The following is a 24,593-nucleotide window of genomic DNA, read 5'->3' as shown; positions in this document are numbered from 1 at the left end:
ATTTTGTTTCAGGTGTTAACAAGTTGAGCTTGAGGAAGAGAAGCTGGTCAACACTTGCCAGCTTGAGACATGATTTCTTACATGTACTATAACTATGAACAGCTTTCGTACTGTGTGCCATGTACTCTCTCTTTTTTATCACTTTGTGGTTTTAATGTACAGTAACCATGGTGCTTTGTCACAACTTCACACGATCTCTATACAGTACTTTATGTCGTATCTTTAAATGATAGAATAAACTCAACTTGTTTGAGTCACTAGTAAAAAGATGTTTTGCATAGTACCTTTTTCTGGTCGATAACGTTTTTAAAAAGTTATGGAATTACTTGTTTATACAAGGTTAGTGTACATTTGAGGTGTTGGGTGTCTAACCCAATAACCCACACATTAAAACAACAGTATAAACAATAGAGGGTTATCTCGTACGGTCGATGTTATCACACAATGATATACTGTATATCGTAATAACACATAGCACTTAATGTAATTAAAGTGAGTAGTGATACTTATTTTTTCACTGGATGACAAAAAGCAAGACACATAAGGTGATTCACCTTCAAATTACACATTTGTCATTAAAGTTAAGGCTGTTTAATATTCTTAATCCATAATATTAACTGCAGTTAACCCTTAAGAATGTTAAACTGCTTCTTCAAAATGCAGTCAAAGTTAATAATGGATTTATGATCAAGTTTGACCTTGGATAATTTGAATTTCCATTATTTTAAATAGGAAAAACAAAAACAAATCAGAGTTTGACAAGCATCTCAGAAAGGACTGTGATCAACCTTGGAGGTCCTACAGTGTAAGAATTGCATAATCCATTGTTGGACAAATACAAATTGTGACTCCTGAAAATAAAGTGCACAGGAGCAGGATCAATTTAGCATAAATACGTTTTATGTTATCTGGTGTTTGTAGATGGAGCAAGGCAAGGTACAGCAGTGGTGAAAGAACAGCTGCCTAACTGTAATCTTTCCCTGTAACTCTCCCCAGTGACGATGGGTCAATGTAGCGCGAAGCAGCTTCAGCAATATGACTGCACCTCCACTCATAGAGTCATCCATCTTTTCCCAAAGGTCTTCATTTGGTGGCGCCAGTAAAAGCAGTGATGCACGCCTTCCTGCCCCTTCAAAACTCTGTAACGCTATGACATTAAGAAAGTCCAGTTCTATTGGAAAATATTAAGTACAAATGAGATAATAATGTTTTTGCATTTTCGTGATATCTCTTGAGAATTTAGAAGGGAAAAGGTGAACAAAAAAGAGGGAATATTTTTTCAACTGATCATTTGCCCGTTTAGTGCCACAGTCTTGTGCGAGGTCAGTGCGCAATTACAAACCAACACAGTGATGGGCTCGCCCACGAGAAAAAAAAGTCCTTGTGAAACAGACTCCACACTATAATTTTCCATCATTTCAAAGCAGTTAGGACATTCAGTCCTACAAAATGAAGCTTTTTCATTCATTCATTTTCCCCATAATAATCCTGTTCAGGGTCACGGGTGAGCTGGAGCCTATCATAGCTGACGCTGGGTGCGAGGTGGGGTACGCCCAGAACTCGTCGCCAGCCAATTGCAGGCCATTTATACATAAAAAAAAAACTTTCACAGACATTCACATCAACCCCTAACCCCACATCAATTTAGCTTATCCGATTCACCTGTTTTCAGAATGTGGGAGGAAGCTAACGTACCTTGAGAAAACCCACGCAAAAAAAAAACACACAGAAAGGCCTGAGATTCAAACCCAAAGGCAGACGCAAACCCAGTGTGGCAGACGCTCTAACCAGTCGGCCACCATGCTGATGATATATAGTATATAATAATAATTTACTTTAAACAGTGCCTGTACAGTGACTAAAGGGTTTATGATGGTGATGTCAGTTTGACCCTGGAATATATATATACACACATACACACACACACACACACACAGTGGGTACTGAAAGTATTCAGACCTCCTTAATTTTTCACTCTTTGTTATATTGCAGCCATTTGCTAAAAGCTTTTAAGTTCATTTTGTTCATCATGAATGTACACAGGCGACACGATGGGCGACTCGTTAGAGCGTCTGCCTCACAGTTCTGAGGACCGGGGTTCAATCCCCGGCCCTGCCTGTGTGGAGTTTGCATGTTCTCCCCGTGCCTGCGTGGGTTTTCTCCGGGCACTCCGGTTTCCTCCCACATCCAAAAAACATGCATGGTAGGTTAATTGAAGTCTCTAAATTGCCCCTAGGTGTGAATGTGAGTGTGAATGGTTGGTTTATGTGTGCCCTGCGATTGGCTGGCAACCAGTTCAGGGTGTTCCCCGCCTCCTGCCCATAGATTGCTGGGATAGGCTCCAGCACGCCCGCGACCCTTGTGAGGAGAAGCGGCTTGGAAAATGGATGGATGGATAATGTACACATAGCACGCCATATTGACAGAAAAAAAACTAAATTGTTGAAATTTTTGCAGATTTATTAAAAAAGAAAAACAGAAATATCACACAGCCATAAGTATTCAGACCCTTTGCTGTGACACTCATATATTTAACTCTGGTGCTGACCATTTCTTTGGATCATCCTTGAGATGGTTCTACACTTTCACTGGAGTACAGCTATGTTTGATTATACTGCTTGGACTTGATTAGGAAAGCCACACACCTGTCTGTATAATACCTTACAGATCACAGTGCATGTCAGAGCAAATGAGAATCATGAGGTCAAAGGAAGTGCCTGAAGAGCTCTGAGACAGAATTGTGGCGAGGCACAGAAATGGCCAAGTTTACAAACAAAATTCTGCTGCACTTAAGGTTCCTAAGAGCACAGTACTCTCCATAATCCTTTAATGGAAGATGTTTGGGACCATCAGAACCCTTCCTAGAGCTGGCCGTCCAGCCAAACTGAGCATTCGGGGGAGAAGAGCCTTGGTGAGAAAGGTAACGAAGAACCCAAAGATCACTGTGGCTGAGCTTACAGAGATGCACTCGGGAGATGGGAGAAAGTTCTAGAAAGTCAACCATCACTGGAGCCCTCCACCAGTCGGGGCTTTATGGCAGAGTGGCCCGACGGAAGCCTCTCCTCAGTGCAAGACACATGAACGCCTGCATGGAGTTCGCCAAAAAACACCTGAAGGACTCCAAGATGGTGAGAAATAAGATTATCTGGTTTTAAGAGACCAAGATAGAACCTTTTGGCGTTAATTCTAAGCGGTATGTGTGGAGAAAACCAGGCACTGCTCATCACCTGTCCAATACACTACCAACAGTGACGCATGGTGGTGGCAGCATCGTGCTGTGGGGGTGTTATTCAGCTGCAGGGACAGGACGACTGGTTGCAATTGAAGGAAAGATGAATGCGGCCAAGTACAGGGAAATCCTGGACGAAAACCTTCTCCAGAGTGCTCAGGACTTCAGACTGGGCTGAAGGTTCACCTTCCAACAAGACAATGACCCTAAGCACACAGCTATAATAACGAAGGAGTGGCTTCAGAACAACTCTGTGACTGTTCTAGAATGGCCCAGCCAGAGCCATGACATAAACCCAATTGAGCATCTCTGAAGAGACCTGAAAAGAGCTGTCCACCAACATTCACCATCCAACCTGACAGAACTAGAGAGGATCTGCAAGGAGGAATGGCAGAGGATCCCCAAATCCAGATGTGAAAAACTTGTTGCATCATTCCCATAAAGACTCATGGCTGTATTGGGTCAAAAGGGGCTTTCTACTAAATACTGAGCAAAGGGTCTGAATACTTATGGCTGTGTGCTATTTCAGTTTTTCTTTTTTCACTGTGTCTATATATATATATATATATATATATATATATATATATATATATATATATATATATATATATATATATATATATATATATATATATATATATATATATATATATATATATATATATATATATATATATATATATTTATCCCCCCCCCCCATTAGGTCCTACAGGAAAAAACTGTTTAAAAATGAGAGGAACATTCTGGAACAGACTGTGTTGTGACTGTAGTTGCGACCCAACATTGCATATTTACACAAAGAAAATATTGCCAAAATATAAACCATTTCCTGAATCTAATGGTTCAGCAATATCGGAAACAAAGTGCAATGTGGTTAAACGCAACAACAAAAAACCTACAACAGCACAAACCAAAAAAGGCAAACCACAAAACAATATCTAAAAAGTTCCCAAAACATTTTCAGCGGCAAACTAGAGCAACGTGTAACAAATGGAAGCTCTTTAATTGAAAGCCTGACAGTGGCAGGAGCTATGATGTGGAGTAAAACAAATGTGCCTTTGATTTGTTATTATTTGTAAGGGAAGGGGTTAAAGAAATAAGTGTGGGGGGCTAACAGCACTATGACAAATGGAGAACGGGGTATATGAACCATGAAATGAACACACTGGCAATTGGAAGGCAGGAGGCTTTCAGGACCATGGTCAGCAACAAAGTGCTTGCAACAGCTCACTGCTTGAGCGATGGTATTCACAGAGCTAAAGAGAGCTGGGGAAACAACACACCATAAGAGAAAAAGCAGAGGAGAGTGGAGGGAGGGGTTGGGAAAACTGGATGAAAACCAGTATGATAAGCACTTTGGAAATTTTAGAAAAATATTCCATTAGCGAAAAAGGGGAGGACAATATTGCAAGCAAAATCAATAACTTCATCGGAATGAGAAGACGGTAAGGGTGATTTATTTCAGGCCAGAATGGAATAAAGTAGAATGGAAAATAAGTTGGAAATAAGGTCAGTGTGTATTTTTACAGCTACACTTTGTAAAAGTAGCTGTCCTTGCCGCTGTCAGCCTGTCTGTCTCCAGGTATGAGGGAGTTTATCAGGGTAGAGCAGAAGGCAGAGCTGAGATAAAGTTCGAGAAAGAAAATAACCTCCACCACCTGGCTCCCCAATGGCTTGTGAATTTGGCATTTTCTCATTAATTGTTGTGGTGGTGCCGTATACAGCCATTAAACAGTAAATAAGTCATTAACTATGCTGCCTGCCAGTTTGCCCTGGGCCAGAACCTGTATTTGTTGCGGAGAAATGGAAGTTGTGGGCCTTGCAGGCATGGAGGCCAAGGTTAATGCAGTTGGAATGATGACGGACAGCCTTGACTCCACTCTGTAACAAACACCAACAACAGTCAGCACTCACCTTCCACATACGCACGTGTGTGTGTGTGTGTGTGTGTATATATATTGTTCAGTATGACTATTTGTGCGCATCAAATATGAGATAATAAGACACCTAGACATAATTTGAATGTATAAATGCTAATATTAAATAGTGTAAAGAATAGCTCGTAGCTCACAGGTGGGTGATTCCTCAAAAGAGAAGATGCTCGAAATTGTCAAGTCTACTATAACGTCACCTGAAATTTTTAAATCCCTACAGACCTTACTTATATTAACCATGCAATATAATATTCAATCTTTGGATATAAAAGTGTGTTATAAGGACGTTAACTTTTAATCTAAAAGTGACCTTCTAGTGTTGAGCAACCACACTGCCTTGTCTTTTATAGGTTGAACTTTAGCATTAATATTGTGAAAACTATTTTAGAGAACAGACATAGGAATAAATTGTTTGTATGTGTTGTTGTATAAGTTGCCCTACAGCATTTTCTTTATAATACACAAGGACATCCCATCCACAGTTTTAGCATTAGGAAAATGATGTAGAAAAGAGACATTGTCATGGGAAGTGATGGTTTGACCAAAAAAGGATACATTTCTGTTACGGGAGCCTGAGGGTTGAAAAACATTTACCATGACTATCCAGGCTCAACTGCATTGTTGGCAAACTCTGTCACAGTACATCTCCCTTAGATGGGCAGACCCAACACGGCACGCCACGCATGGCCTCACAGCTGCCCATCCCACTTCTGGCACCATTTGATTGGTCTGAAGAGTAGAACTTTTCTTTCTCAAGATCATTTTAACTGACATCTAACCACTCTGCACTCGCTCCTGCCCCCGCAAGAAAAAAATGGAGAGCCCTTGCTTCTGTGCCCATGAGCATTTGAAATGGGGAAAAAAGTACATAGTGCAGAATCTGTTTGTCTGGCCAATCAACTTGTTTTTTTAATTAGCATGTTATTACCATGTTATTTTCAGGTTTATGGCTTTGTGCCCTGTTATTGGCTGGCAATGACATATGATATTAGATTGGACCAATGGGAATCCATTTGCATTCTAGACCAGGAAAAATAGATAGATTGTGACTAAAATGTCAAAAAGAGAACATGAATTGCATTGCATTGCCATCCCCAATTCACAGAAAACATGTTCTGGATTCTTCATTGGCACATGTGCCACCATTACACATTTCATGGAAACCAACCAACAAACAATCTGCCTCTCGCCTTCACGTTGCCCTGTTTGATGGAAGCAAAGAAGTAATCCAGTCCACCACAGCCAAATGCTGGCAATCACCTTTTTCCTGCAGTCACTCAAAAGTAATACTAATTATTGAGTGGGAGGAGAGAAAAAAAATATATATATCTTTAAAACCATGCAGATATACTTGATAGAAAAAAACATGGTCACATCTAAAAGAATAAATTAATGCAAAGTGCCAAAAACAAGACATCCCATCCGATCATTCAGAATCAGCAAGCAATGAGGGGTTAGTGTTATTAAATACACACAGACAGACATACAGTACAGTATGTACACATACTGTAAGCAGGGAAGGACAAAAATGTTTTGCTCTTTCCACCCACCAGTCAATCAGTGTGTGTGTGTGTGTGTGTGTGTGTGTGTATGTGTGTGCAAACGGGGGGATATAAAATCACTCTTAATTACACATTTGTCACATGAAAAGCATTCTGCCTGCATTGTATGAGCTCTAGCAGTCTGATTAATTCAGCAACCTTCACATTCCAACTACTCATTATACACCCAACTTCAACTGTACTCTTGTCTTTTTTATCTGTCTCTTCACCCATTTAGAGTTATCCTCCCTTACTCCTTTGGTCGTCAGCTTTTTCAGGCTTTTTATATGAGTGTCGAGATGTACGATTGCCAGATCCAGCAACAACTGGAAAAAGCTTTTCCTTGGGGATTCTGTGGATACGTAGCCTGTCAGTTTTCGATGTTGGCTACAGATGATAGAACAACACGAGAGCAGAAGGAAAAACTCTTGATTCTTGTTCTTGATTTTTTTTTTTTCCAGGCAACCCCATCATATAAGAACTACACATCCAATTAATTATTATATTGACAATTAAGCCCAAAGCAATTCCTTACATAAACATTATTACACTTAAATTAAAAAGTAAAAGGAAGAAATATATCTTTACAATCTGTATGTAATTTTACATTTGATGTAAGGACCTTATACATTGCCTTCTGAGTGTTGTTGAAATGCAATGTCCACTTGTTTTGAAAACTCATAGTCAATCCCACATTAACAAGTTTAACAGTGTTCATCTTTTTGAGGTATTTCCTTTGCTTCTTCATTACGAGAAAACAGGTCCGCAGTATCCCTGGAGATGCTAAATCTCAACATCAGAAAGACAAACAGCATCTGTGTACTCTCAAACACTGCAGAGGGGATGCTGCCACACTGGAGATATCACACATTCTGGTTAAACAAAGCAGCAAGGTGATCCCCAATCTGGATTGTGTTTTACAGTTTACTTTGCTGATGTGTTAGTTTTTCATACGGATGGCATTTAGCATAAGAGTAAAATCCAGTGCCAGTACACTCTAAGAAACTGTCCTTTGAAGAAGTAATCAGTCTCCCAAACTAAACAGTGCAAATGACAAAACTATCCTTATTAATTATTATCAGTGGAATAAAGCATGTGAAGTTTAGTTAGGTCAGATGTTTAAAAGATTACATTTTTGAGGATGTTAAAAATACATTCAGTACCAAGATTGAAGGGCTGTCATATAAATATATATACACAGTGAAGATAAAGGAGTGAACGGCGCCAGAATTCCTGAAAATTTTATCAGGAAGCTTTTTATTACTGCCGACCAAATACCGAGAGATATACAGCCTGTAGCTCGTGTCAAACGGTGACTCAAACCATTGTGGCGCCAAGTTATTTCTGCTCTACAAGCTGAGACATCTAGGCCTAATGTTCTTGTATTTAAACTAAGGGCATTTATCTGCTAAGATGGTGAAGGTTTTAGTTTGTTTTTGTTTTGTTTTTTGCGACATTTGCAGTTTGTAAGCCATATAAAAAAAAAAAGCCTGATTTGTTTCATCTTATATGAGAATCTTCTGAGTCATTAATACCTGCCCAATGCATACCAATCCCCAACACACGTACCATTCTGAAATTTGATGGAAGCAAAGAAATGTTACAATAGTAGCAGTGTCAGCAGCCTTCCGAAACAATAAAACACCAGTCAACAGACAGCTTAGCCCACCAGCCCACTGTTAAATTGCAGCCATCAACACACACGAATGCCACTACCCCAACCCTCTGGATCTAAACTCTCATCTATAGCACCAGGAGAACAATCTGCAGCGTAATTAGCCTTCGCCAAGTGACAGTTACACAGACAAGGAGGACGTTTGGCTTGATCAAATTATTTAACCAGACAAACTAGGAAACAAAAGCAGCATCAAAGAGGCACTGTGGCTCTCCTCGCTGTTCCCTAAATACAGGAAGTGTGTTCTCCCAAGCTGCTAGTTGGCATAATTAGTCAAGTGTGTGAAGTTGTGCGCAAACGTGTCTTTGTGGGAGCGTGACTGCTGTGATTGGACCAGATTCCTCCGACTGCGAGCTAAAATAACCAGGTGGTTAACGACGACATCACGACAAGGGCCCCTCCCGCTACATCGCTACTGTCACGCAACAACATACACCCAGATACACACATACTTTTAAACAATACTCTAATTACGACATTTATAACTCCCCCCACTCTTGCATCCTCCATCTCTCAATCCCCCTACATGCAAATCTGTGGGTCTGGAATTGAATTTAGGCTGCGGTGAGGGGTGTGCTGGCATGAAAAGACTATTTCATTAGAATGGCAGTTGTTTCATTTGTGGAGCAGCAGATTGCTGAGGCCCTCTATCCAGTGTGCAATCTGTATTCATTACTCGGTGAAAAAGGATGATCCATGCCCCTGACACCAGGCTCATCATTTCATGCAGTTGCACAGAAGCTCCATAAGGGCCTTACCCACCACGCCATGCTTCCTTGGGAAACCTTACAAATACTTTTGTGTCCTTATTTGTACAATATCACAAGGGTCATAAAAAATTGATAATTGAAATGAATTTGAAATACAATAAAGTCTGAGTAATAGGATTGCCAATGTATTGCATTGTTATCCACAGAGATGTTTACAATATAAGCAATGTTTTTTGTTTTTGATTAAAGTCACTATAGCTTCAAATCATGACAACAGTGTTTCTCAACGGATGGGTCAGGACAAAAAAGTATATATATATATATATATATATATATATTTATATATATATATATATACACACACACATAGTGTCAGTGTCATTTACACACACATATATATTATATATTATATATATATATATATATATATATATATATATATATAGAGAGAGAGAGAGAGAGAGAGAGAGAGATTTTTGGCTCTAAACACCACCACAATGGGTTTGAAATGAAAAGAATAAGCTGTGCTTTAACTACAGACTTTTGGTTTTAATTTGAGGGTATTTATAAATCATACTGAACTCTTAAAATATCATCTCATGAACATGAATATCACGACAAAACAAAAAATTATTTATAATATAATAAATATACTGTACATATGTTTTTAAAAGGTATTTTTAAACATTTTCTTTATTGCTTTTAACTTCTATAAAAGTGCCTTGCAACTTTGCAACATTAGGGAAATTTGTGTCCCAGGGTGACAATGGTTGAGAACCACTGCATTAGAATAGCTTTTTCCTACACGCAAATACATTGGGAGCGCTGTGCTTACTATTTCAAATGGATACATGGAGAAAAATGCATCAAAGGTAATATTCTTTTGCAGAACGTGTATAAAAATAAATATTAGGCTGTTTAAAAATATTAATATAATCGTAATATTTTAATATAATAGTAATATTTTGTTTTTGTTTATATAAACACTGTGCAGTCACTGCTTTTTTGTAACCGTCGAATATTAGGGTTTTCACTCTGCAAAGGAATAACACATTTGGTAAATTTCAATTTTGATTTGGAATAAAAAGTTCAGCGTTTCCAATGCATTTCTCATGTCTGGAAATTAAAGCTATTCGTAACTCTTTTTTTCCCCAAAAAGTGGCTATTGCTCTGGACACCAATGCCAATGACCATTTATTATATTTGTAATCTATTTTTCCCACTGTTGTCTCAACAGCTGCTTCTTTTAGACTACTGCATGTGCTGGCACCCTGCCAATACAGTCATAATAATCAATAAATTATTAGTCTACTTTCATTTCAGGGTATTTATACCTTGAAAAATTGCATTCATGATATGCCATTTAGTATTTGTACAAATTCTTGCACAGTAGGAACTCTGAAGTGAATGTTTGCATTTATCTTATCCAAGTAGGTTTTAAGAAACAACCCAGGGGCACAAGTTTACAGTTCCAATTTCATGGAGATTGTAGTCCATTTCATAAGAGTGAAATGGTATATATACAGTATGTTTTTTTTCCCTCTCTCTACAAATGCAGCAATAACAAAAAAAGGTTTTCAATTGAATGCATTTTTCCTTAACTGCTGCTTACGGGAACAAGTTTAATTCACACTCTAAAAGTAAAACGCAACTCTTTAATAATAAGAAATAGAGCACATCTTTATCATGTATTATTTTTTTCTCTGACGGCGCCCCTTGTTTGCATATTCAGCTGCAGCCACAAAAAACAACTCTGCCAGCACTTTGCACCCTGCGCCTTGATTTGGAAAATTGGTGCACATTGGCAGCATATCACACTGGCACACAACTGGACTCTGAATGAACACTTCACTGATGGCTGCGCTGATGGCAGACACACCAACCTCGCTCCAGAAATTCTGGTAAAACATGTATTACAACTGCAAATGGTTCTATTGCACATAGTATAACGTATATTCAAAAGTCTGGGAACTTCTTTTTTTATTTTGCAAAAGAGAACATTCTCAGTCTGTTTCTGACATTAAAAATACAGTGTAACCTCCGAAATCAAACACAACCTGTTTCTTGAAGCTGGTTGACTTCTATGTTGCAAAAGAAGCAAACAATTGTTCCCACAATAAAAATCTATGCCAAAGTCAAACTATTGCCATCCCAAAACCTACGTTAGGAATTTTTTTAAGCAACATTTTAACTTGTTCAACCATCATAAACATGTTTAAAAAATGCTTTATTAACTTCAGACTACAGATCAGACTACAGGATTTCAGCCCCAATATTGGTCCGATTTGCTATCGTGGGCGATTTCCTCAGATCAGGCCCGACATATTTTATCGGGAAGGACAAAACTTCTTGTAGTGTGACATAATCAAGGACCAACGATTTGGCCTGACTAAAGCCCTACAACACCAAAATGAAAAGTCAAGCATGTTTGATTTGATTTTTTTCCATGTAGTGTGACATATCAACATAGTCTCCAACCTTGACGTCAACCAATAGGATTGCATATTGTGACCATCGCCTCCCGTGCTTGCTGTTGTCAACACACTGTACTTGGTCACCGTTGTAAACATTCATCCACACGCACAAACCAATGTTTACCAAAGCTTTGGAGCATGATTCAATAGAACGTCGGCATGTTTACGTACAAACGTTAGTGCTAGCACTAGCTTGCTAGGCTACATAAAATTGTGTTGCCTGCTTGCCGTATCATTTAAAAGTATGTGAACATACCTCCTTAAATGGACAGCCCAAAACACCCTCTCCCAAGCACCCAGTGATACTGCACCTTTTTTTCCCCTCTTTTTGTTCTTTTTTTCTCCCCCCAAACAACGCCGTGGCGATCCATTGTTTGACAACACCTTGTTGTCATCATAATAACGGTTACATCCGGTTGCGGTGAAAGGTGACACCTTTTTCTGGTCCCACCTCCCGACAGTGTTAAATTTGACAAGATAAAGCCCAGTGATCGTAAAAGACCGGATACGGTGGTATCGGAATACACGTCGTGTAGTGGTGCCACTGTCTGACTGAGATACGGCAAGATTGTATGGCAGTAGTCTGACAGTGCAATCGTGAAAAGACCAAATTTCTCTTGTAGTCTGATCCAGGCATAACAGATTAGCCAGTTAACAGCCAGCCAACTCTATCCTGTTATTCGCTGTTACCCACGCCCCTCAAGAGGCCGGGCCCCGCCTTTTCAATCATAGTCACAGATCCAGTCGTGTAGAATGTGAGGATTGTGACCCCAAGACGATAATACCTGCACTTCACATGCATGTAGTATTGGTGTTATGCATAAAGCTTTAAAATCAATATAAATTATTCAATGAATATATGGTCGCTACCTCGTCGTCAGTCGCGGGGGTGTTCTTGAATATAACCCCCACAGTAAACGAGGTATTACTGTACAAGTTTTGAGGATCCACTCTCTTGTAAAGGGAAATGTACAAAGCAAAAATTGTATGTGGGTTTTCTCTCCATACTCTGGTTTCCTCCCACATCCCAAAACATGAGTGTTACAGGTCAATTGAAGACTAAATTGTCCTTAGATGTGAATGAGAGAGTGAATGGTTGTCTGTCTATATATGCCCTGCAAATGGCTGGCGAACAGTCCAGGGATGGATGGATGGATGGATGGATGGAAAATTAAATGTTACTCTCAACATTTACAGTTCCCCGAACCTGATTTAAGAAGCACAATAATGAATGCAAATGGTGAGTCTGAAATATTTGAAAACATACCATCAGCTCTGTGCCTCCTTTTAAAGTCAATCAAGTTTAAAATAGGGAAATTAACTTTGATAAGGAACCTTGTGTCAGCAGTGATAACCCAGGAAACACACATTCCGCTATCAGGGCGACGGTTTAAAAAATCCATTCTGTGCTGTCGTCATATCCTTTTGTCCATGTCATTATGGAGTGATCTGGGGAGCATCAGCCTTGACAATGAGGAAGGATGCCCAAGTTCCTCTTTTACAGAACAAGGTTATCCAAGATACCCTACTCCTCCTGCCAAACTGCCTGGTGCCCTGTTCCTTTCTAGAAGTTCCCATCATGTTTAAAACTAATCAATCCAAACTTTATCTGCCTGCGCAGTGAGTGTTTTAAGTGATAAACCATTTGGCAGAGACACACAAGCCCAAATATGTTGTATAATTTAGTGAGAGGAAGCAGCTCTGAAGTTACCCACCACTACATTCTGCCGTAGTATGCACTGCAAGGACAAGGATGGGAAAAGTGATGTGTTGTCTGTTAAAAATCAAACTGTGACCTCAAATTTATAATAATAAATTAAAAAAGAAAAGAAAAATGAAAGTCAACGCTAATCACAGAGTTGGAGGTTTATGACCCTCTAGGACCCCTGTCATGAGTCACTGACACCAACCAGCTGTCTGTCCCGCATGATCGTTGCTACGTAACTACAGCAATGATGGGACAACATTCACTCAATATTGTTAGACGGTTGCCTGTCTGTCCCCCCGTGTCTCTGCTGAGGGGCAATGGAGAAAAGATGGTGGAAGAATGTTCACAGTATGATGAGAAACTTGACCCACAGCTAACATCCTTAATTTTTATTGGCAGAAAACGTAATGGAACCTCAACATTATATTTATTGTACAACCCCAATTCCAATGAAGTTGGGACGTTGCGTTAAACATAAATAAAAACAGAGTACAATGATTTGCAAATCATGCTACACTTATATTTAATTGAATACAATAAAAAGACAAGATATTTAATGTTCAAACTGATAAAAAATTATTGTTTTTAGCAAATAATCATTAACTTAGAATTTTATGGCTGCAACACGTTCCAAAAAAGCTGGGACAGGTGGCAACAAAGACTGAGAAAGTTGAGGAATGCTCATCAAACACCTGTTTGGAACATCCCACAGGTGAACAGGCTAATTGGGAACAGGTGGGTGCCATGATTGGGTATAAAAGGAGCTTCCCTGAATTGCTCAGTCATTCAGAAGCAAAGACGGGGTGAGGTTCACCTCTTTGTGAACAAGTGCGTGCGAAAATAGTCGAACAGTTTAAGGACAATGTTCCTCAACGTACAATTGCAAGGAATTTATGGATTTCATCATGTACGGTCCATAATATCATCAAAAGGTTCAGAGAATCTGGAGAAATCACTGCATGTAAGCGATGTAAGTTTGAACATTAAATATCTTGTCTTTGTAGTGTATTCAATTAAATATAGGTTGAACATGATTTGCAAATCATTGTATTCTGTATTTATTTATGTTTAACACAACGTCCCAACTTCATTGGAATTGGGGTTGTACTTTGTATGCAAAATATTTTCCATCAATCCATCCATTTTCTTCCACTTGTCCGAGGTTTGATCGAGGGGGCACTAGCTTTAGCGGGGAAGCTGTAGTTGGAACACACCCTCCGGTCCCCCTTTTGAAAAAGGGGGCCCACCACACCAGTCTGCCAATCCAGAGGCGCTGTCCCCGATGTCCACGCAAAGTTGCAGAGGCGTGTCAACCAGGACAACCCCACAACATCCAGAGCCTTTAGGAACTCCGGGCGAATCTCATCCACCCCTGGGGCCTTACCAGAGAGGAGCTTTTTCACCTCCTCGGTGACCTCAAGCCCAGAGATAGGAGAGCCCACCTCAGAGACCCCAGACTCTGCTTCCTTATTGTAAGGCATGTCGGTGGAATTGAGGAGGTCTTCGAAGTATTCTACCCACCGACTCACAACGTCCTGAGTTGAGGTCAACAACGCCTCATCTCCACTATACAGTGTTGATGGTGCACTGCTTCCCCCTCCTGAGACGCCGGATGGTGAACCAGAAATTCATCGAATATAATATTTAATATATATCATATTATTGCCCAGGGGTGTTGTGACAAAGTGGAGGTCTCAACTTCCCATACAGTCACTAAAGTTTACAGCATTCGAATGGCTGTCGTCAAGTTTTTAACCTCAATTTAGTCAAAGGCACAATCTATCAACAACCAATTCCACACAAATTACAGAATAATAATTACATAAAAATGTCTAATAATGAACAATGAATCCTTGTCCAATCCATATTATCAATGTATCCTCTCTTCTAGCTTTTGTCTAATTATGAAAACAAATTATTGGGATCACACCATCATAATAATATCTCACAATTATCGGAGTCAGAGAATGTTACTTTAGACTTGCCTGAAAGCTGATTTAGGACTGGATGAATTTGAGAGCCTTGACCTCAATCCCATCAAATACCTTTGGGATGAACAAGAACATAGACTGTGAACTAAACCCTCCAACATCAGTGACCTCTGAACCCCACAAACAAGCTTCTGGATGAACACACAAACACACATGCACGCACACACACACGCACACGCACACACACACACACACACTTCTTTTAAGTCTTCCCAGAAAATAGGAAGCTGTTCTAACTTCAAAAGGCGAGCTCCATATGTTCCTCGATTTTCTCTTGCTGTAGGTATAATGGCGAGGTGTCCTTTTGTTCATATAATGTATGGGAGTTGTGTTATATGGTGTTATAATAGCTACTGTAAACAATTGCATTATGCAAACAATGTAAGAAAAACCTTACATGCTCAATAATCAATATCTAACTTATCGAGTGTATCAGACTGCGTAATGTCACTGATGATGAATTATATTAAGTGGGCTATGTCTCCAACATTAAAGCAAGGGTAGCCCATTGGGAATTGAAGGTACAAAATGGAATACTGTGCACCAGTTCATCCTCTTCCCTGGTTATGGTGAGTAACTGTTCTGTACTGTGCTTTCGCTGGACAAGTGAGGCTTACAAATCATCCGAGTTGAAGGTGCTCGGTGCAAGGTTTTACTGGCTGCCTTCTATGAATGGCTCCCTGAAGGCCCCAATGATAATAGCTCACAGCCGTACCCTTCACGGAGCCTGACATTTAGCACACCCCTACAGCAGAATGGAATGGCATATCAACTTGCCCAATGGGCTGTCATATCAACTCATCCACTGCTTTCTGGCCATAACATAGGCAGAGGATGAAATGCAATGGGGCTAGCAGGAACTTGCTTATTGAGGTTCACTCACTTTCGACTTAGAACATAAACTTTTTTAAGATATAAGTAAGCAGACACTGTGTCCCGCATGATGTATTCATAGTTTGGAAAGTTTCTTTAAAATGGGACTTTACATTAATAAAAACATTGTTGATAAAATGTGAAATATTCATGACAAGAAAAAAATGAAATGTTTTCTTTGGATACAGTACACATGCCAGGCCATTTTAGTCAACTGTAAAACTGCAATTAAACACTGAAAAAAAACATGAAACTTAAAACCCCACCATTGAATACAACAGTGGGAACAAGACATGCTAACAAACAACAATGGAGGAGAACAAGCCACTTCTGTAGTTACTTCTTGTCATGTAAGAGTTTGCCATGGTATATGGCATGCCCTTTTAACATGCAGCTATATTGCACGTTGCAGACATCTGCAACTCAATATTGCCTAGTCGTAAAGAACAATACAGATATCCACAAATATATTCTTCCTGTCCATAATTGTCCTTTCAGATTATCCGCAACATCATTTCGCCGAGGACAAACCACGTCACTTTTGCCATTCCTATTTATTAGGTTTCTCAATTGGGTCAACACAAATACTCTATCTACAACTGTAAGGCAGATGTGCTAACCAGTCGTTCATTGTGCCTGCTAACTGGAATTATGACTAGTCAAAATGGTGTCATAGATATCTGCAACTGAAATGTAGAACTCTATAATGATAAATGCCATACATATATATGAATAGCAAAAGTGACATAATTTGTCCTAAATTAAGTTTTAAGAAGACTAAATTCCATGTAATTAAATTGTAGATATGAAAATTCCAAATATTCAAAATATAATTACGACGAGTCAGAAAGACGTTTATATCTACAATGTGAATAGCCGATAGTCAAACTTAGCCTTTTGTTCAGTCTGCTTACCACGCCGTAAGGAACATTTTTAGATGTTGAATCTGCTGGACCAATGAGCAGCCAGCAGTGGTTCACGTCACCCATACGGTATCAAGTGCTAGAAATAGTATCTCACACTACCTTATAATACCTGGTTTTGTCAACGGAAACGCACCAGTAGCAAGTAGAGACAGTTTTGAGTAGAGTAGGTACCGTGTAATGAAAAGGGGGTGAAAGTGGGATAGCTGTATACCTGGGCACTGTTGAGTGTTTTGCCCATGCATTGCTACCAACTAAACCAGAACGAGTATGATTATTTTCAAGTGTGCAAGTTGTTTGGGAAATGCAAATAAGAAGAAAAAAATAAGACATAAAAAGGGGATGTTCATCCAGCCAACCATCCATCATAACCGGTGCTACGGTGAAGCCAATTTCAACAAAGCTTCTAAGCTGATTGAGGCAGACCAAATCTGTTTCACCAGCTTACATTCCTTCAAAATAGCCATCTCACTTCCAATATCACGGGCTTTTACTGTTCCCCATTCCCCTGGCTCAGGCTGAGAGTTAGCAAGGCTTAGCTGGATGAAACACTCCACCAGCCTGGTTCTCCCCTGGAACCAGGCTGATATCTCCATAGAACAGCATCTCCTCACATAACTGCACTTAGCTATTTAACATACTCATTCTATTATCCTTTCTTTAATTTCCCATTTTCTATCTTTGCACTCATACTGTGCGAATATTATCATTTTTAACAATCTACGTGAATTCTGGAAATTGGGGTCACAATCTAATTCACAGGGGTGTCAAACAAATTTTTGTTGCGGGCCACATTGTAGTTATGGCTTCCCTCAGAGGGCCATTATGACTGTGAACCCATATAAAATATTGTCTCATGTAATGACATATACACAACAAATTGATGGATAACTAGTTTTAAAATCAGAAGCCAATAAAAACATTTCAACTATTATTACATTTATTTCAAAAAGGGGATTGGTAACATAAAATGCTTGCAATAGCTCAACATTACACAAGTAAAGACACCAATTTTGGTATTTTCACAAGAAACATGTAGTCGACACACATGATTTGCTTTCGCGGTCCACATAAAATGATGTTGCGGGGCGGATCTGGCCCCCGGGCCACCAGTTTGACACCTTTAATCTAATATAACAATATACTGGGTACATAGATTAAGAAAAAAAACAAGTGTCATCTGCAGTAGATTTAATTCAGTGTGGTCTTTTTGAAGAAGGACATTGGACAGATAAAGACAATTCTATGAAGGAGGTAGTTTTCCCAGAAACAGGCGGCAGTTGTTGTTATCTACTCTTGTAATATGTAAGCAAGTAATTGAATGTGTGATTATGTATAATATATTTGTATGTACTTAAATGTGTAACATTATTATGCATTTTATGAGTACTCCCCTCCCGAGCCCCTTTCTGCCAGTCTCTCCCACGCACTTGCTGTCATTTTTCCACAGCAGCAAATATCCTGTTGGCCCGAGCTGCAGGCTGCCGGTGCTGGCCTATCTAGCCCTGGGATCGATTCAGCTCCAAGTCGGGGCATCCCATTCATCTCAGAGCCATAAAATGTGATTAGTGCTGACTACAGCACTGCAGGGAGATGGGCTGATTGGCCTGATAGGCTCAGATAGGGCGTGTTGAACACTCCACAGGAAGACAGGCACAACAGAATGGTGAGGATTCATCGTTATTTTTGCCTTTTTCAGTATCCCAATCTATTTGATTTTCTTTCGCTTGCATCGTCCTCACTCACTCAATCACTCAGTCACTCACTCACTCACTGCTTTCTTTGTGCTTGCGCTACTCCTTAGCATTGTCTCTATTTGTTGTTTTTATCTAAGCCCGACAAGATTATCCATGAAAAATGATATCACAGAAGTAAGGATTTCTTGCCAATGTTTCCAATTTTACCTTTTTCTTATCCAGCAAAGTCATATTTAAATAGCACAGCCTGCTGTGCCCCCTCCCCAAGCGATGTTAACTCTCATCACATACAGTGTATCTCTGTGCCACGTGACCACCTATGTCCACCAATCACAAAGCTCGCAGTTTGCCAGTGGCAGAATCACCCCGGGAGACTGTGACAAGAACTGATGCAGGAAAAAGAAGATTCCCTCAATTCAGTGGGGAAAAAAACTTGTTTTGTACACAACTTACGAATAGATGGGAGGAAAGTTTAATTTGACAGCGTGTACAATCAATGTTAAATTAGGTTTCATAAATTATGTGGCCTTTAAATGATGTGATTCCCAATTGATTCCCTACACATTGTGTCACAAAAAAATACTGTTTATGTTCATAATTTGATTCAAATAATTAAAAGTGTGCATTTACCTGCAATGTTGCTGGATGACAGAATATTAACAGCATAACTATTTACTATGTATAGAAAACAATATTGTGTCAGAACAGAAATTGGCACCACATGTGGAACAATAAATGAGACTTCCTAACAGTGATGAGCTTTTGATTACATTTCCTTCAACTATCGAAAAAAAGTGTTTTCTCCCTCTGAATGTCGGTGAACTACTGCTTTGACAGCTATCCATACATCCTGTACTCTTTGCCACAGAAACTTAACATTTAGAAAGAAACAAATATAGTATAGAATAATGATATGGGGTTATTGAACAACATGAACAATTGAACAATATATAAACAATGACTATATTAGGTATTGTGGCTTATACAGTATTTTGATGCTGAGTTTCTAAATGAGTTTCTAAATGACTGAACCCCTTCAGTGCCTTTTCAAAATATTGAACACAAACCTGTGTCTCTCGGACATTCTCCACGGTGAAGTTGAACCAGACGCGGAACCGGGGATTGCAGGTGTCAGGCCGGATGAAAAGGTCAAACTCAAATTCACTGATGTAGTCAACACGGCCAAGGTTCCCTACAGAAGCATAAGATTTTACATAAGTAGGGATCGTTTTATCAGTATCCTATTTTGACATTGCTTTAGCAAAGTGCTAAAATGCATATCTTCTTCAAAAATGGGTAACATTCAATTTCATAATACTGTATACTGTAATATATGTACTTCTTCCACTGTATGTAGGTACATTGACAAGTTAATCACACCAAAACAATCCCCACAGAGGGCAGTTGAGCATGAGAAAGACCAACTGACACAAAAGGCTTCAGTCGTCCATATCAGACATATTACATACTAACCACAGAGAAAAGATGATGAGTGGAAATATAATTAATCCAATGGGAATTATTTGCCCGCTTCCAATTCTCAAAGCTGTCTATAAGATAACCGGGTGGTAGGTAGATGACTACATGACAGTCATTCTAAATATAAGCTTCATCTGTGTCTCCTCTGATTTATATCCTGGCAACATGGATATGTATGTTGAAGATACTCATGCGGCACAGACAAAATTGACGAGTTGTGTCAAAGTAAACGCAAACACATAGGGGAGAAGTGAAATGGGAGTGTGTTACCCTTCTGAATTCAAGGCTTAAAAAACACTATGTGAGATGTTAAAAGGACTGATGGGAGGTAGAAAACCTGATACAAACCATCCAGTGTATGTTGTTCAAATCCATATAGGAAAGAAAGGCTTGGATCAATTATTTCTTATATGGATTTGCAAAGGTGATTTGACAAATATTCTATCAATACATATATTAATGAGTTAATTCATGGAGTATAATAAAAGTAACACTTTTATTAAGATTTGTTGTCCTGAAATCTGACCAAAAAACAATCAAGCAAACACATTTTGGTCAAAACTAACATCTCTTCTCATGTTTTTTTGTGATTGCTGGAGGTAATTACTACTTACTTTGTCCTCCCCTAAATACATGGAGTGGTCTCAAATTGTTGTTGATCACCCACAAGCTTCTCAGTTTGAAGTTTGGATTTTGGAGTTTATATACATATACTCACAAATCCTGCCACTTCACAAGGTTAGCAGGTAGCTGTAGCACACATTGATGAGCGAGCATGCATGTGATTATAGACAGATGGGGTAAGCACCACAGTGTCAAACAATATCTCGCCCCAGCTGCCACAAGACAGAGCTAAACCACTAGTTAGCTTGCATCACGTATTCTGCTAATACAAGGGCACCCACAGAAGATCAACCGTTACTTCATAAATGTATTAAGAAAACATAAACTATTTTGTTTTTATTAACAGCAGTGCTATGAAATGGCCACAAAAGAGAAAAAGCGAGATTTTAGAATTAGAATAACTAATGGCTGTTCTACTTTCACATTTGAAGCTCATCCACTTACAGCTTCCACAGGAAGCACTAACGTTAAGTGATTGGAGTCTTATCCCAGCATACAGGCCAGGAAAACAACCCTCTCAACAGCATCTTTGACTAATCAGGGAGTAGCTGCATGGCTTGGATGCTGACATATAAAACTAATGTACTTCATAAATTAATTAATCTAAACCTTTTCTCAAGTCAAGTACTGTATGCATGCACAAAATAAAAGGGAACATTACACTATTGAGAGAAAATTGGAAGGGATATAAAGGAAGGACAGTGAACACGAATTACAACTTCTATCATAATCAAAGAAAGCTTTAACATGTCTGTCTCGATGTCTGCACTGAATTTGTACTTGCAAATAATGGAACATCTGTGGATATCAGAAAAAAAAAAAACTATCTACACACACTTTGGGAAGCACACAAGTAATTTCAAATAAAAGCAGGGAAACTACAAGGGCGGACTGCAATGAACACATCACACAATTGAGTTAAAGTGTTAAATTCAATAAGATATGTCTGCATCATTTAGTTGATTATCTATAGTAGTTGAGTATATCTAACTTCAGCATCCTAGGAATTGTGGGAATTTCTATGCTTTTTACATTGTGGAAATCATGAAAGGAAATCCTTTTTTATTTTCCAGGAGGACTGTGCACTATAACAGAAAGAGTTGTGTGTGGAATAACAAATTTAAACAAGCCCTGAATATAGCAACACATTGCCGAAAACGTTTTTATATGTCACAAGTTCTGTTTTATGGTCACCATCACACTTATCTTCTTTGTCATCACTAGTATCCTTCTGTGCACAGAAAGCCCCAAACATATGTTTATGCTCACTGATCTTAAGTCTTGTGTAATATATGAAAGGCTTATGCGATGTCATGCCTGATGGCGATTTGACTTTAAAATGTGTAATCTATTTTTAAGGCATATTTTTCTCGAAAATGTTGGTTAACCTCCAAGTTGTATAGTTTTACAGGCATTTTACTTTTAATGAACTACTTTTATGTTCCATCCCTAGTTATTGTACATTCTATGGTTATATCAGTAAGACAGGGAAGGGGGTTTTAGCTGGTTTGCAACCTAGTTCCAAGCAATTTTATGAAATTAAAGTCATAAAATGAACTGTGCCCCCCCCCCCTGCAGTGCCTTTCATAGAATTTCATACAGCAAACATTGGTAGGTAAAATCAATAAAAGCATGTCAATAACTGCCACCAAATAACATTCTATAGCAAGCAAGGTATTTGCTCAGTTCAATGATGATTTATGCACATCATACATATTTAGATTAATTTATGGTGTTGGAATACTTAGAACTAGTAAATAAATGTCAATATTCAAAAGCTTTTTCTTTGACATATTGTATAACGCTCCAAATAAAGTTGAAACAAATGCAAATAAACTGTATGATTGATGACATTTTTAAAAATTAATCTTTATCAGGTCAGCCTGGTTGTGGAACATGTAGTCTGTGCCAGATGCAGTGATCAAGGTTTTCATGCAGCCCAAGATTGTGTCAGAAAGTGACCCTCTTAACATGTCTCGATGCAGTGCTAATAAGAACTCATCAAAAGTACAGTTCCTTTGAATCTGGAAGGGTGGTCTTACACACTTGATACCTAATATGCATCTTTATGTTTCTGCTTGTGAACACTTAAGTATATAGGGTAGCAACAGACAGCAGCCATGGGCGGCTGGGTTATTGAGTCCAGAGCTGGAGGGCCTGACATGAGAGATGGCTGCAGCCTCAGAGTCCGAATTACACGTTGAGGCCGTGAAGCAGCAAGGATATGACACACCATTGAGCCCTGTTTTAATTTTATGGCTGCTACCTACACATTCAAACACTTTGGCGGAACGAATGGCCTGACCATTTAAATCAATGCTATGTCATTTAGTATCAAACAGACACTAACTGCTTTATTGTGTGGCTGCCCTTTTAGGGAAATACAAAAAAAAAAAAAAAAAAAACACGATCAAAAAAAGAAACCTGTCTGTCTACTGAAAAACCTTGCAGTCCAAAAAAAATGTCAAGTACAGTAAAGTCTTGTATGTGGTGGGGGAATGAAATACATTTGCGTGAACTAAATTACTTGAAGACTGAGCAAAGAACAAACACTTTCTTGAGCAAAACTGTTATATCATTCCTCCAGTGTATCATTTCTCTTCATCATTTTCTTCATTGGTGTCTTGACGGGCTGCATTAAACATAAGTCTTTATCCTAGAGAGGACACTAGGAAATATACAAATTTAACATTGGTTTCAATAAGCAACTTAGACCTGACAGTGCTCTAAATTATACAATAACTAGCTCTGAAAAAAACCTGTCCTTTTTCTCACTACCTGAGTAGCTGCACATACTGTGTGTGTTCGTAAGCGTGTCCACTGTTGGTAAACTCTGCTTTCTTAAATCAAAGGTCACCGCAATAGTCTACCAGAATGTTTTAGAGGACTTCATGATTCCTTCTGCTGGGGATCTGTATGGAGATGAAGATTTCATCTTCCAGCAGGACCTGGCCCATGCCCATACCGCCAGGAGCACCAAAACCTGGTTTGATGCCCATGCCATCAAAGTGCTTGACTGGCCAGCCAACTCGCCGGATCTAAACCCCATTGAGAATCTATGGGGTATTATCAAAAGGAAAATTAGGGGCACCAGACCCAAAAACATAGAAGAACTGACAGCAAGCATCGAGGAAATCTGGGCTTCCATAACTCCCAGGCAATGCTACAGGCTGATTGCCTCAATGTCATGGCACATCGAGGCAGTGATTAAAGCAAAAGGATTCCCTACCAAGTATTGAAGATTAACGTGTAATTTGGAAAGTACCATATTTTGATTTATTTAATTTGACCATCATTTCTACAAAAACTGAGAAATAAATCATGATTTCTTCACAGTATTCACATTTTTTGAATTCCTGATTTCGTGGATTTTATGAGATGGAAGCCCACATTATGTAAAACGAAACAAATAAATACTTGAAATTGTATAAATTGTGGCCCCTGAATCTATAATCTATGAAAGTATAACTTTCTGAATGGAATTATGGAAATAAACTTTTCCATGATATACATTTTTTTTGGAAAGGGTCTGTATATATATCTCTCCCATTCTTAATGCATTTATATTATATATTAGTATAATATATTAATATGAGGCAACATGCACTACCTGGCAGCAACCAGCAGAGGCACTGTAGATTCAGTCTGAACTATTTTGTTGTCTGTAGAACATGATGCCAGCTATGGAAGCCTGAGCGACATCCTTACACAGCTCCCCTGTGGGAAATCTTATTC

The 24,593-nt window shown here is 39.0% G+C and overlaps 1 protein-coding gene across 1 annotated transcript in view; it reads right to left on the bottom strand.

The window, feature by feature from the left end:
• Nucleotides 1-24,593, bottom strand: part of agbl4 (AGBL carboxypeptidase 4) — a 354,108-nt gene that overhangs the window by 305,498 nt on the left and 24,017 nt on the right. Inside the window, exon 3 of the mRNA XM_061683038.1 lies at nt 19,823-19,947. Within this exon, the coding sequence (XP_061539022.1) occupies nt 19,823-19,947 (125 nt within the window). The remainder of the gene's footprint in view (nt 1-19,822; nt 19,948-24,593) is intronic.

The sequence above is a fragment of the Phycodurus eques genome, chromosome 8 (assembly GCF_024500275.1).
Source record: "Phycodurus eques isolate BA_2022a chromosome 8, UOR_Pequ_1.1, whole genome shotgun sequence".
NCBI classification, from domain to species: domain Eukaryota; kingdom Metazoa; phylum Chordata; class Actinopteri; order Syngnathiformes; family Syngnathidae; genus Phycodurus; species Phycodurus eques.
The sequence above is the reverse complement of the archived record's forward strand: the minus strand, read 5'-3'. Positions and strand labels throughout refer to the sequence as shown.